Here is a 15,317-nt window from a genome sequence, read left to right as displayed (position 1 = left end):
CCGCGGGGGGGCCCAGCCGCCGCCGCCGCCGCCTCCTCTACGCTGCCCGCCGCGCCGGGGGGCAGCGTGTTCCCGGCCGGCGGCGGGCCCCTGCTCACGGGCGGCGCGGCCGTGCACATCTCCGCCGCCGGCGCTGCCAAGGCCACCCTGTCCTGCCGCGTCTTCCTGCTCGACGGGACCGAAGTGAGCGTGGACCTGCCGGTGAGTGACGGGGCCGGTCCGTGGCACTGGCACCCCTTGGGACAGCTCCCCTCCCCCAGTGTTCCTCTCTGGGCGCCTCTCTTGTATCTCTCCGGGGATCCCTTCTTCCTTCTCCTGCGAGCACTCCCTATCCCTGGTTCCCTCTCGGGCCACTCCGTCCCAGTCTCTTCTGGAACCCCTTCTGTGGCCCCGTGCCCCCCTTCTTGGGACATTGCGCTGCTGGGTCGCGCCTTCTCCGGCTGCCACCTCGTCCTTCGGGCCTTACTCCCTCCCCCGCTCACCCAGTCCCCTCTTCCCGAGTCCCCGCCCCTGGCGCGAGTGACCGGTGTTCCCCTTCCGCCCCCCAGGTTCCAGCGGGGGCTTTCTTGGTGCTGGGATATTGGTTAGAAAATCTCAAAGCAATGCAGGGCTGCCCCCAGGGTGGCTTACTTGCCCCCCCAAAGTCGCCACCAGGCCTTGTCGAGATGGCGGGGAGGAGAAGCCCCCTCGCCTGCTGCCCAGCAGGTGCCCCAAGTTTGGGAGGAAATCTGGGGACCGCTTCTCTACCGACCTCCTCGATGCCCGCCCCCGCCCCATTCTCATCCCAAAGAGCCCCTACAGCCCTCAGCCTCCCAAGGGTTTGGGTGACTTGGGAGCTAACTCTAGAATCGACTCTCTTGGACCTGGCCAACTTTGCACCGGGAGAGACCTTTGCTGGGGCGCTGGGAGTCGGCCCTGGGGCGCCCACTGGGCCTAGTGAGCCGGACTCCCCCCTCCCCGTCCCCACCCCGGGGCAACGTGCATGCGGCGGCCAAGGGACCCTCGGGCGGCGGCGCCGGCTGCGGGGCCACCCGCCCACAGGTGGTTGCACCCCGCCCCCCTCCAGCAGTGAGCTAGGCTGGCGCTGTTGTCCCCGCCAGGGCGTCCAGCTTTCTAGCCCGAAGGGGCCAGATGTGATCAAATCAAATCCGCACATTAATGGGCGCGTACTGGGCACCCGGCGCTGCGGCAGACGGTGCCTTTGGGAATCTTTGGGTGTGACTGAGGACACAGCGCCGATCAAGCTTTTAGATGAATGTCACAGATCATTCCGAGGGTTTCACGCGAAAAAAAAAAGAACATAGCCAGACTTCCAAAGGAAACATGTAGGCCTTCCCGGGTGGGGGAAATTCTTTAGACTTGGCGAGGGAACTAGGAACCTGTAAGGCTTTTAAATGGGAAATCAGAGCCTGCTTGGCCTGGACTTTAATGCTGCCTTAGGTTTAATTTTGAGACAGTTTCAATTTATGGCAATTTTATTTTTGTGCCTCCTAGTGCTCTCCATAGAGTATCATTTTGTTATGATAATACCCTTGTGGGGCCTTTTTATTCACGGAAAAGGAGCCAACGTTCCTGTGCTTAGAGCTGTTGTCTTTAAAATAGCATTAAAATGTTACTCCTCCCCACGACTGAGCCTCTCCAGCTCTTCAGCTGGGAGGGGAGGCCCCAAGAGCCAGGAGGATTGGAGAGGTGGGCAGCTGGTGTGTGGAGAGGATGTGGCGTATTTTGCATCTCGGATCAGGGAGAGGAATGCTCTCCCTGAGAACTTTGATGGTGCTCCTTGAAGATTTTCTTGTCTGTTCCCCAGGGATGATTCGTTTATAAAATGTGTTGCTTCTGTCAGGTTTGTGCGACAGGCTTAAGTGGTGTTTCTCAGATGAAAAATGCAAACTGAGTCAAGTGCATGCGTGATAAACCCAGACAGGTACACCAACGGACGGGTTGGGATGGGGCCGGAATGCTGACTTCTCCTGGCTGGTGGAGCCCTCACTGAGCGTGGGGGAGGGGGATATTTTACATTGGGAAAGGTTTCTCCTGGATACAAAAGGTTGCTTGACAAAAGATTTCCCTGGGTGTTTTTCCCCCGCTGCGTTTTCTTAATGATGGCAGATTTCTTGATGCTTTAAGATGTGATAGAGCGAACCCCAAATTCTATTTATACAGACACACGCATATGTATATCCACCCTGTCCAAAGACAAAATGCAGGCTTTTGTCATGTGAGCCCTCAGGGAGGAATGATCAAGAAAAATCACCAGTGAGCACGGCTCATCGATTTAAAGATTTATTAGCTATCAGAGCTGCATCACACAGTCTCCTATGGTAGTCTTCCCAGATCAGAGTTTTAGTTCCTGTAATTAATTCTCTGAGTACGAGGTTAGCGCGAGGCAGCCAGCTCCCAGTGAATTTGTAGCATGCACGCTCCTTCCTAAGGCGCCTTTCCCCTGGCTCACTTTTTATGCTATCCTGTTGGGCAGTTAGCCCCACTTGTCTTGGTTCCCCTCTTCTGCTTTCCTGGATTTTTACCTCTTCCTGGGCTCTGGTGTTGCATTGCTGCCTGTCACACAGGTAGGATTTACCTTTGGCTGCCATACCCCTAAGCTGGATTTTCTGTCCCCTGTCACTTCCATGGGCACCCCGTGCACTTGCCCGGCTAACTATGGCTCCTTTGTAATTAAAACCCTCTGGTGGTGTTAGCTTCAAGAATTCCTCTGCTCTGCGTACTCACAGTGGTGATGCATTGCCCTAAGCCATTTGGTTAGCCCGGCTCTGGTTTCAGATCACAGGTTCGGAAATGGACCAGGCCACAGCAGCACCTTTGGTGTGACCATGCCGGGGCGCCTTCGTCCGCGGTCAGCATTTATTGGGCGTCTCGTGTGTGCCACGCACCGTGCTGTGCACGCAAAGGTGAACGAGAGGTGGCCCGGAGGCTCCTGGGAAACACAGGTAGAAACACGGCATTTTATTCTAAGCAATGTGAGGGGGGCTCACCCAGACAGGGTGCCGGTGGATGGGCGGGTTCTGGGCGCTTCCTGGAGACTTTGACACTTGAGGTGGTAGGATCTCAAATCCATGTTCCTTGTGCATTTTTAGAATACTTACTGTGTCAAGTCCACTCCTGGGCTAAGCCGTGGCCCGTGGTTTTATATACATAATAAAGGAAGAAGCACCTGTAATGGTCTTCAGCAGTCCTCTGACAGGGCCTGGCGCCCCCTCGTCTGCTGGTGGGCTGCCTCCCCTAGCATGCCTGCCTGTCTGTAACCTTTGCCGTGGTTCCTCAACCTTTGATAGAAAGGGAACAAAAGGGTCTTTTCAAAAATCCCTCTATACCATGCAGCCTACGGTGGACTTGCTGTACAAACCCGGCTTCCAGGGGGATCCCTGGCTCACCCTACAGACCGGAGAGGCACGGGGAGCCACTCCTCGTCGGAAAACCTGGCCTTGCTTTGGAAGCTGCTGCCTGGCTCTCCCGAGAGCAGCCCGGCCCTGCCCAGCCCTCAGGTGCGCTCCGATCCGGGCGGGGCGGGACTCGCTCGGCCGACCCGAGACACTTTCCTTCTATTAATGCCGCTGAAGATCCCATTAGTGTGCTTGGCAGCGGCACCCGCTGTTGACTCATATTAGCTCTCTGTTGACTAAATCCCTGGCATCGCTTTTGCTCGTGTGGCTGTTGCTCAGCCCCGTCTCCCCCTCCCCTGCGTGCACAGTCTTCCAGCAGCTCATGCGGAAAGCTGGGAGGGCGTGTGTGTGTGCCTGGCTGGGTGGCGCTCCCGCCAGGCCTTGGAGGGCACGGCCCGTGGGCCTGGAGTAGTGCCATTGGTGCAGTCGCTTTCACCGGCTCTGGAACTCCCGCGTTGACTCACTGCGCTGCCATGCAGGCAGGGAGAGCTTCAGAAGGGCCGTGCCTGAGTGAGTCTTGCAGGCTGGCTGTGCAGCCTTGGGCGGCTCAGGCTCTCTGCGCATCGATCTTCTGGTCTTTCAAATGGGAGCATTTGTTGGGAGGATTATGTGACCAGCGGTCTACAAAGTTTCAGTACGCGGCAGGCCACTGAAGGGTTGCTAGGAGGTTGTAATCGTACCCACTTCTCACACCTCCTCTCTGGCCTACAGAGAGGGTTTGGAAGCATGTCTAGTAATGGATGTTAAAAACAAATTAAAAAAAAAAAAAAAAGCTGTGGCAGGAAGGCCAAACATCTCTTTTTGTGGAAATCGGAAGTTGTATGGGGTATGAGACATGCTTTTTGAAAGTTTCACTTTATTTTTTTTTTTTTAGATTTTATTTATTTATTTATTTATTTGAGAGAAAGAGAGTGAACACGGGGGAGGCGGGCAGAGGGAGATGCAGACTCCTCGCTGAGCAGGGAGCCGGATATGGGGCCAATCCCAGGACTTGACATCGTGACGTCAGCAGAAGGCAGAGCCTTAACCCAGGCACCCTGTTTCACTTTAGGTGAGGAAAGGATACCCCCACCCCCGACCCCCCGCCTCAAATGCAAGTTCTTAGAGTTTTAGAACTAGAATCTCTGATACAGAGGAACGCACATGATAGAACATAAAGGTCATATACCCTGTTTTTGAGTTGAAAGGGACCCTAGACAGCACATACCCCATCCTTTGTATATACGGGAAACTGAGGCCTGTGCATGGAGAGTGACTTCGCTTTAATCACTCAGTGAAGAGTTGGAATGGGTTACTCTAGGAACCCCGAGGGCCTAGCCTTTGGAGGTGAGTGTAGGATCAGGGGTAGAAAGACCGCCCCTCTAGGCCTGACACAGGATGGTGGAAAGGGGATGGGATATGTTCCCGGGCATTGGTAGTAGGGCACATTTTCCCGAACAATGGGAAACTCCAGCAAAATGGCTCTCTAACCTCAGTGCACTCCACAGAGTGCGTCTGGGACTTTTTTTTTTTTTTTTTTCCTCTCCAGTTAAAATTCCCCGGGTCTCCCCCCAGAATTTCTGATGGAGTGGTTCAGGGAGCTGGCCTTCTTGCAAGTATCCCGGGTGATTCTGGTGAACGGGGTCCCTTCACACCCTAGGAAAAGCACCGGCTGTGGCACTGCGAGCAGAGGGCAACCATGCGGGGCGTTAAAAACTGCTGTAGGCAGGGAAGCGCAGTGGTCATCTTTGAGCCAGGGGTTGGCAGTGTCACCCCTGAGCTTTAGGGAGCCCGTTTCTGTCACGGCGGAGTGGGGCCGGGGCAGTTGTGCTGCTGCCGTGGCCCAGGTGAGGGCTGACGAGGGCCTGGCCTGGAGGAGCGGGAAGAGTGCCAGAGCAGTTGGGGAGGGCAGAGGCCTCGTGGAGTCTAGTGTGGAGGCGGGGAGGTCTTCACCCTTAGGTGTAGGAAGAAATGGGGGACCATAGGAGACACCCCAGGAAACAGAGGAAGGCAGCTCCTCATTTCCACCCTCTCCCAAGGGTCTGACTTCCGCGGACACGTTGCCTCCTCCTGGGCCTCTGGGTGGCTGGCTTTTTCCTGCCCCTGAGGGAAGGTATTGGCTCAAGGTGGCCCTCCAGTGCTGACCCCACTTCCACCCAGTCCCAGCCCGTGAGTGACGCCGTGGGGAACCCTGGACCCCTACCTGGGTCGTGAGTTTGTGTATTTTTTAAAAATAGCTTTGTTTTGAGGCGCCTGGGTGGCTCAGTTGTTAAGCGTCTGCCTTCAGCTCAGGTCATGATCCCAGGGACCCTGGGCTCCCTGCTCAGCGGGAAGCCTCCTTCTCCCTCTCCCTCTGGCTGCTGCTCTGCCTACTTGTGCTCTCTCTCTTTCTGTCAAATAAATAAATAAAATCTTTAAAAAAAAATAGCTTGTTTTAAAGGAAGGCTAGTAGGAGCAGGGGGAGTTGGGGAGGAAGAGGGGTGAATGGTGAACATCCTTCCCAAATGGGATACAGGCGTGACCTCTATCACACTGTGGTTTCACACTTGCTGGATTGTTAATATGGGGGAGGGGGGTGTCTGTCAGCGTTTCCCGTGCCAGTAACATGACCCTACACTGGTCCAGGACCGAACAAATATTAACTTGCTAAGCACTTTCACGTGCATAATCTCATTGAATTCTGTCCCTAGTGCACCGCTGGGGATGAAGGCACAGGTCTGTTTAATTTTGAAATAGCAAAAGGTCAGCGTATGTGTGTGTGTGTTGGGGGGGGCGGTACTTTCCCTTAAATTCTTGCATAGGGACTTAGGAAAAAAAAAATCCACTCAGTAACCACAGAAATCCTCCACCCACAATTTGTCCTCAAAAGAGGTGTTCATCCTTGTCCCCTGCCTGAGGCCCTGCACCCAGCCTCTTCCACTCTGCCTCCACTTGGCCTCCACTCCTGCCTCCACTCTGCCTGGAGTGTTCCCTTCAGCAGGCACCTGGTTCTGTGGGCCCCCAGGTTTCCTTCTCTGGCCCATGGCAGGTGCCTGCAGGCAGGGTCCACCGCTGATTGATCTTGCTGGGGTTTTTTTTTTTTTTTTTTTTTCACGTTGGTATGTGCCTTCGGCCCCTACTTTCATTTTGTATTAGAACATGCTTAAAGCAGAAAGACCAGAAAATATAGAGAAGCCAGAGAAGTGGAAACATCTAAAATTTCATCAGAGATAACCACTGTTAAGATTGTGATGTATATCCATCTGTAGTTTTTTCTTTTTGTATTTAGTTATAAATATGTACTCAAAATGATGAATTTGCATGGGTTGATTGAAAGTCTCTCCAACCCCTTCAGCACAGTTGAATAGGGATCACAGACCTTGAGTTTGTGTCTCTTGGGGGTGGAGGCCCTTGGCCACCCCCTTTACCTTCCCAGGGACCCTTGGCTGGGGTGGGAGCCCCCGGTGCTGGTTGCCATCTGAGCTGTCCACCTACAGTGCCCCTGCCCGAGTGAGAAGCAAAGCTCCCCATCCTTGGAGCCTCTCCCCACCATCATCTCTGCTTTCTGGCAGGTTTAAGGCCCTGCTGATGTGACCACAGAATTCTCTCACATCTGGGGGCTTGTGTTCTGAACACCTGCCTGGGGGTGGTCGCTGCTCCCTCACCCGCCAGGGAGGCACATGCTCTGGCAGAGATGGGTGGGAGCCTTGCAGCCTCCCAGGTGTGCCCCTTCTGTCCTAATCCTCTCAGTCTCCTTCTGCAGCCTCTTGGGCTTCTCTCTAGAGCTGGATTTATCTCACTAGTCCTGCTTGATTTTAAATCTGATTTATTATTAATTGTTTTCCAAAATGTTTTTGTTTACCCGTAGTGTGTTGTCTTCAGTCAGCAAGGGCTTATTGAGCACTTACACTGCATTGAGTGTTGGGGAGGGCTCCACGAGGGATGAGATCATTGTAATCTCAAAGGGGAAAACCGGTAAATACGAAACTTGTAGCTCCACATGAAGGCGTGCCGAGGGAGAGCAGCTGAACTGTGGGGTGGAGTTGGCGATGGTTTGATGCCCAAAGTGACATCAGGTTGTCCCAGAGGATGCACAGGAGTTCAGCTGTAGATTTGGTCAGAAGGTGTCGGGGCAGAGGAAACAGCAGGTGCAAATGCATGGAGGTCAGAGCCAGAAAACCCTATTTCCTGGGCTCTGGGCTTCTCGGAGTAGAGGAGGATTATGAGCTCTGGCTGTGTCCCTAAATCTTGAAGAAGCGATCGATGAACCTTTAAAGCACGGGTGTGTGCCTTGAGCTAATCAGAGCTGACGCTTGCTGAGCATTTGCTGTGTGCCTGGTCTGTGCTGAGTCCTTAAGGGATTGGCTGGTTGAATTCTCAAAAACTTTGATGGTGTTATTGCTGTTAACCCTGACTTGTAGAGGGGAGAATCGGGGCTCAGTAGACAGGTTAAAACACTTGCCCATGTCACATAGCTAGTAAAGGTAGACTCCAGGTATAAGCTCAGACTGTCAGGAGAGATTTGTGGTCTGGGAAGTCTCTCTGACAGCAGGACTGGGCATTGGTGGTGGGGGGGGGGGAGCGGGTTCTGAGACTGTCACAGGGTCCTGAGGTGGATGGGGACCTCTGAGCCTCCTTTGCAAGCCAGTTGGGATTTCCAGAAATCAGACTTACATCTTTATTTTATTTTTTAAAATACTTATTTATTTAAGTAATCTCTACCCCCAATGTGGAGCTTAAACTCACGACTCAGAGACCAAGAGTCCCACCCTCTTCCGACTGAGCCAGCCAGGTGCCCCCAGAGTTAACATCTTTCAGTCACACTCACTGAATACAGTTTCGCCCAGAGTGCATTCTGGTTTGATGGCCATAATTTTTCAACACTGAGGTCAGAAGTAGGCTACATTTTTAAAAAGTGCTTAATAGTACAACACTAAACTTCTCACACAGAAAAACATTTTACATATTCCCATCCTGCTGCATAGCAACTGGCTCCCTTCAGTCTTTGTACTTTCGTATACATGTGCATAAACATGGTGTGGAGTTTTTTTTTTTCTCCCATCCAAGCCTTCGTGACAAACCCCTCATCCGTTTGGTGTCCTTTCCTGTGATTATTCTAGATTAAATTCACCCTGCAATCTCTGTGTGTGTGTGCATGTGCTTGACGTGAGTAATACCTGTCTGTACCTGTCTTGGGTTGGCGGTTGATATGCAAAGCACCTGGTCTCTTCTCTTTTGGGCAGCCCTACCCCCAGGCTTGCAGAATCGGTGTCACTTCCTCCAGTTGCTCCCGTGTGGGAAGGTATTATTACCCCATTTACACGTGGTCTCAGGGAGCTTGTGGCCTTGGGCCACTCAGATAATAAGTGTGGTAGGGTCACAATTGAATCTAGGTTTTCTGACTCATTTTCCAGTGCTCTTCCTCCAGCCCATGTTGGGCACACTCAGCCTCCCTGTTTGAAACGTGTGCTCCTGGGAACTCTTTTGTGATTTGACAGGTCAGAATTTCATGCAGTAACACCCCCTGTCATTCCTGAACCTCTTTGCCACTCGTTCTGTCTCTCATGTCTCCGGTTCTTTTCCCTAAAGTCATAGCTGGCTGAGTGCCCAGCATTTCCTTGTTGAAGCTAAGGACTGGAAGATGTGATCCCCAGGGTCCTGTGCCATCTGTGGGGTCATCTGGAGCTTCCTTGTTTCCCTGCATGGAGCTCGGTCGCAAAAGTAGGACTGTTCCTGCTGCCAGCCCAGCTGGGGGGACGTGGACCGCCTGGTTCCGCAGGGGCCTGCAGGGCTGGCATCCCTCAGCCCTGTCGTGTGGCCTCCACACCTGTTTCGTTTCGATTTTGTTGTCGTCTGTGTCGTATCTGATCTCTGAGCAGGGAGGTTGAGGTAGGCGTGATAGTGCTTCTCCTTTAGCCTACCGCCAGGCTTGCTCAGCCGCAACCACTTTGAATTACGGTTTGTATTTTTAATTGTGATAAAGTGTCAGTAACATAAAATGTATCATTTTAACCATTTTTAGGTATACAGCTCAGTGGCATGGAATGCATTCACATAGCTGTGTGGCTATCACCACCATCTGTCTCCAGATTGTTTTCACCTTTCCACGCTGAAACTCTGTACCCATTAAACAGTGATTCTCCATCCCCCCTCCCCGCAGCCCCTGGCAACCACCCTTCTATTTCCTGTCTCTACAGATTTGACTACTCCAGTTGTCTTATATAAGTGGAATCGTGCAGTATTTATCCTTTTGTGTCTGACTCCTCTCACGGCATAGTATCTTCAGGGTTCATCCATAGTGTAGTGTGCATCAGAATGCCCGTCCTTTTTCAGGCTGAGTACTAGTCCAGTGCATGCATACCGCGCATTTCGTTACGGATTTTTGTGCGGGTCCGGGCCTTCCTGCCTCAGTCCTGCCTGTTCATTAGTGGTACTGCCATCAGAGGCCCGGATGTCCCTAGCCCTCCCCTCGTGGTTTTGTTCTTGGCATCTGGCACCTCTCCCCTGAGGCTCTTCTGCTTTGTGCTGGGCATCCTCCCGAGTTATCTGCTCTTAGTTTTCCCCCTTACACTTTTGTCTGAGTTGCTCCACGTGGGCAGGTCCTCGGTCTTTAAATTTTTTGGTACTGGAAATATAAATACAAAAGAGTGTACCACGAATAGTTTAAAGAAAAATCGTACCATGAACATCTGTGTACCCACCACCAAGCTTAAAAACAAAGACATCGGGATGCTTGGTTAAGCGTCTGCCTTCGGTTCAGGTCATGATCCCAGGGTCCTGGGATCGAGGCCCCCCCTCCCTTGCTCAGCGGGGAGTCTGCTTCTCCCTCTCTCCCTCTGCCCCTCCCGCTGCTCGTGTGCTCGCTCTCTCAGTCTCTCTCAAATAAGTAAATAAAATCTTTAAAAACAAGTCAAAACTACAAAGACATCAGCAATGCTGTTAAAGCCCCCGATGCTCCTCCTGACCACACTTCCCGCCCTTCTGCCCTCCTGAAAGATGTCTCTCATTCTTTCCTTTTCTATGTTATAGGTTTACCACATCTGTATGTTTATCCAAATGATATATTGTTAGTTTTGTGTGTTTGTAAACTTTATAAGTGGATTTTTTCAATACTGTGTTCATGAGATTTGTCCATATTGATATTGTTACTCTGTAGTATTCCATTGCACGAATCTACTGAAATTTATCCTTTGCTGGTGGACATTTGGGATGTTTCCGGTTTGGGGCTGTTAGGGGAAAATGCTGCTTTGAACCTCCTGGAATGAGTCTCCTGGTGCATATATGCAAGCAAGCCTCTCTCCTGGGTATGCGCTCAGGAGTGGACTGGCTGGGAGGGCGGTGGGCAGGGCCCTGTAAGATCAGGCGAAATTGTTTTCCCAGAGTCCCAGCAGCATATAAAAGCGTCTGTGAGTCCATTCTTCCACACTTGGCATTGTGCAGCTTTTTTGGTTTTATTTTACCAGTCTAGTGGAAGTTCGTGGAAACTCATTGTGGTCTTCACTCTTCAGTTGGTGATGAGGTTGAGTGTCTCTACATGTTTATGAACCATAACCGTATTTCCTCCTGGAAGGCTTCCTTCTGTGATTTTTGCCTGTTTTTTAGTTGTCCTGTTTTTCTTGCTGTGTTCAGCTCTTTCCCTGCTAGTCTTTATGAGATTGTCTCCAATGTGCCTTCTTCTCAGGTAACCTCATGGAACAAGAGAGAACACTTCTGTCTGAGTCTCCCATGCAGGCCTTTCCTTACTAACTGGGGATTAATGTTTTGACTTCGCTTTTGCTGTGCATGAATTTTGGAGTCAGTTGCCGCTCGTGGTTTTTGGTGAGGAATTGTAGGATCTAAGGATTTCACTTCAATTCTGCCTACTTTTTTTTTTTTTCAGTTTTTATTATTGAAATTTCTTTCTTTTTTTTTTTTTTAAGATTTTATTTATTTATTTGACAGAGAGAGAGACAGCGAGAGAGGGAACACAAGCAGGGGGAGTGGGAGAGGGAGAAGCAGGCTTCCTGTTGAGCAGGGAGCCTGATGTGGGGCTCGATCCCAGGACCCTGGGATCATGACCTGAGCCGAAGGCAGACGCTTAACGACTGAGCCACCCAGGCGCCCTATTATTGAAATTTCTAAGGATATTCAAAAGAGAGAATCCAATGTACGCACCACAGAATGAACATAATGAACCCCAAATACCCATCATCAAGCTTCATCACCTGTCAGTGTAGCCACTTGTTCCATCTGTATCCTCACCCCGTCCCTTCCCGATGATTTTTTTTTTTGAAAAATTTTATTTATTTAACAGAGAGCGCAAGCAGGGCGAGCGGCAAAGGGTGAGGGAGAAGCAGACTCCCCACTAAGCAGGGAGCCCAATGTGGGGGCTTGATCCCAGGACCCTGGGATCATGACCTGGGCCAAGGCAGACGCTTACCCGGCTGAGCCCCCCAGGCGCCCCCTTTCCCAATGATTTTATTTTATTTTTTTAAAGATTTTATTTATTTATTCATGAGCGACAGAGAGAGAGACAGAGGCAGAGGGAGAAGCAGGCTCCCCGCGGAGCAAGGAGCCCGATGCGGGACTCGATCCCAGGACCCTGGGATCATGACCTGAGCCGAAGGCAGACGCTTAACAGACTGAGCCACCCAGGCGTCCTTCCCAATGATTTTAAAACAAACTCCAAACATGTAATTTCAAACTTGTACTTCAGTGCACATCTCTAAAAGACAAGGGCTATGTTTTTATAAATAGATCCACTATTCTAGTAAAAACCTAAAAAAATGTTTGGTATCAGAAGATATTTAGTCAGTGTTCAGATTTTCCTGTTTGGTTTGTCAGCAAACCAAACATTCATTGCATTTGGTTTATATTTTATCCGAAGCTTTATAAAAATTTTTTTCAAAATATTTTTTCCCTAGCTTATTGAGGTATAATTGACAAATAAAAATCATATACGTTTGGAGTGTAAAGCTTGGTGATTTGATAGAGGTATAAATTGTAAAAACTGTTACTATGCATCAAGGTAATGAACATGTTTGTTGCCTCACCAGTTATAGTGGTGTGTATCTTAGTACATTTCTGAGATCCACTGTTTTAGCAAATTTCAAGTATATTGTACATTATAATTAACTCTAGTCACCATTGCTGTATATGAGATCCCCAGAACTTGTTCATCCTTTAACTGAAAGTTTGTGTTCTTTGACCGACATCTCCCCATTTTCCCTACCCAACAATTTAAAGCTCTTAATCTAGAGTTTTCCCCTCTCCTTGCCTTTTTGGGGTCATTTATTTGCTGATTTGTCCTATAGTAGTTTCTCACTTTTGGGATTTTGTTGCTGGCATCCTCAACATTTGTTTACCCTGAGGTGCCCTCGGTACAGGGAACTGGCATTATTTGAAGCATCTGACTCCGGGCACACAGAACAATAAGACAGGTTCCTTGCCCTCAAGAATCTTGGGTGGAGACAAGTTATTACACCTGGTGTGAAGAGTGCCATAGAGAACTTTAAATAAGCTCAAAGAAAGGTCTAAAGTAGGGGGACTGAGTGGGAGAAATGGGCAACCAGAAAATCTCAGAGAGCAAGTTGGGCTCTGAAGACAAGTGGGAGAACAGCCTTCCTGCTGGCCACAGCAGCACTGAGGCTTGAAATAATCCATTCAAGATTCCTGCTCCTTGCTCAAGCCCTGCCAGTGAGCCCACGCATCCTCTATTTTTCATCGGATGTTGCTTCTTTGAAAAGGTCCAAATTCCTCATCTTTGGAAAGTTTTCAGTAGATTTGATGAAAGAATGTCTTTTCTTTTTCTTCTGTGTCTAACTCCTCTTTCTTCATTAGCTCCTTGGCTTTTCCTTTTTTGAGAGAGAGAGAATCCTAAGCAGCCTCCATGCCCAGCGTGGAGCCCCGATGTAGGGCTCAGTTTCGTGACCCTGAGATCATGACCTAAGCCAAAATCCAGAGTCTCGGGGGATGCTTAACCGACTGAGCCACCGAAGCGCCTCTCCTTGACTTTGGTTTTGAATGTCTCCCTTGACCTTGGATTCTTTTTTTCTCTAGCTCACTCCTATTTGGGTTCCTTTCCATTTTCTGGGAGGCCCCCAGTGAGCCCTTTCCATGTCTCCTGGCTAGAGGTGCCAGCAGACATTTAGGGAGCAGAATCAATGAACTCTTCAGAGAGAAGGGAGACGGGGCGGATGGTAGGGCAGCGGGAACCACTGGGTTATACCCCTAACAGAGCCCTTGGAGGCTTCATGGCCCAGGGCCTCATCCTGGGATGGCGGATCTTTCCCTTCTGTGTTGGAATGCTCTCGGCTGCTCCGCGCGGCCAGGTACTGCTCGCCTGTGGCAAATGAGCAGTAATTAGTGTGTAATAAGAGCCGCTGCCTGCACGCAGCCCTCCTGGCTGCTCCGTGGCCCCCCCTTTGCCTCGCTGAGACTCCCCTACCTCTTCTGAAAGCCGGGCCCGGGGAGAACCACTGCCTGCCGTGTGGCCTGGCCATGAAATGGATGTGGGCTTCATCCAGGAAAGACCCAGTAAACTGTAAAAGGCTTATGAGGGTTAGTTATTAACCTGCAGAGCATTCTGGCAGCCTGTGACACAGCCTTTCACCGGCCGCAGTCCTTTTATTGCTCCTGTTAGCCGGGGCCTGAGACCCGAGGTCCAGGCCACCTACTCAGTCGGATGCAGCGTGTGCTGAGTGACACAGTACTTCGAGGGTGGCAGTGAGGGTGGCCGGTCAGAGTCCAGGGAGGGGCTCAGGCTGGCCTGCATCTGGCCCCCGTTCATGCATGCAGGCTGGCAATGGCAGGTCCTCCGGGATTCTCGGGGGTGGAAGCTGAGACAGGGAGGTCCGGGTGGTGGGATATTGTACTGGGAGAGCGGGGAGTCCAAGGTGGGAAGTGTTTGTTCAGGATACATCATCGGTGTCCTCTGTGGGATTTATTTTGCTTTGAAGTCCAAAAGTCTGTAGCTTTGTTCGAAAAGCTGTGGTGGATCATTCCTCTGAGACCCCTGAAGAAAAATGCAAAACCCACGCGCTGTCTTCTAAAAGAAACAGAATGGTGTGTACTTGCCGGGGACACGCCATTTATCTTATTAACTCACTTCAGGGAATGAGCTCTTCCACATACGTGAGTTGTCCGGAAAGCTACAGTGCCGACAAGACCTGTGTGATTTCATTTATTTCACTTCTTTGTGAAAAACAACAACACAAAATCGAGATCATCTAGTGTGCTCGAGGCCCAGTATGGGGAATATGAAGGGGTTAAAAATGTGGGCCCTTCTTAGAAGCTCCGTGGGGGTGCATTGCACACCTGCCGTCCCTCATAAAAAGGAGAATGAATACCTTTAGTCTTGCCGTGGTAGCCCAGGGTCAGCCTGTGAACAACCTCAAGGTTTCACGACTGCTCCGCCCTCCCACCCCAGGGTTTCAGGCCTCTTCGTCATCTGCACCCTGGGCATCCGCTTTCTATTGTGTTCCTGCCTTCAGCACATCATTACTTTGCCCCCGGCTTAGCGGGGGCACTACCACCAGAGACCTGGTCGTTACAGGGTGTTTTTAGACTCCTGAGGGAATTCCATTGTGCAGCCAAGTTTGAGAACCAGCGTTCCACGGCATCATACCCCTTACGTTTGTGTAGCGTTTTAGGTTTGGTGCCATATTTAATCCTGATAGCACCTTTTTGAGACAATGATGGGAATGATGTAGAACACCCATCATTCTACCTTTACAGGAAGCTCAGCAGGAGGATTTTTGCCCATCCCCCAGCTGGTAAACTCAGAACCAGACCTAAAATCCTTCTCAGGCTCCACGTCCACTTTCCCGCAGGTCTGCCCCCCGGCTGCCACCCTGCTGGTCCTCTGGCAGCCCCCACCTCCACTCTCCATGCTTGACTTCTCACCTGCGTGCCTCTGCTGTGCTCTTTCCCGTCTTACTGGCCGGTTCTTGCCTCAGAAGGGTCTGGCTGTCTCTCAGGGCA

The 15,317-nt window shown here is 51.0% G+C and overlaps 1 protein-coding gene across 1 annotated transcript in view; it reads left to right on the top strand.

Moving 5' to 3' along the window:
* Nucleotides 1-15,317, top strand: part of EPB41L4B (erythrocyte membrane protein band 4.1 like 4B) — a 152,229-nt gene that overhangs the window by 28,115 nt on the left and 108,797 nt on the right. The window contains exon 3 of the mRNA XM_044920420.1: nucleotides 1-201. This exon is cut by the window's left edge and continues 1 nt beyond it. Coding sequence (XP_044776355.1) covers nucleotides 1-201 — 201 coding nt within the window. The remainder of the gene's footprint in view (nucleotides 202-15,317) is intronic.

The sequence above is a fragment of the Neomonachus schauinslandi genome, chromosome 13, assembly GCF_002201575.2.
Source record: "Neomonachus schauinslandi chromosome 13, ASM220157v2, whole genome shotgun sequence".
Classification (NCBI taxonomy): Eukaryota; Metazoa; Chordata; class Mammalia; order Carnivora; family Phocidae; genus Neomonachus; species Neomonachus schauinslandi.
This window is presented reverse-complemented; position numbering and strand designations above follow the sequence as displayed.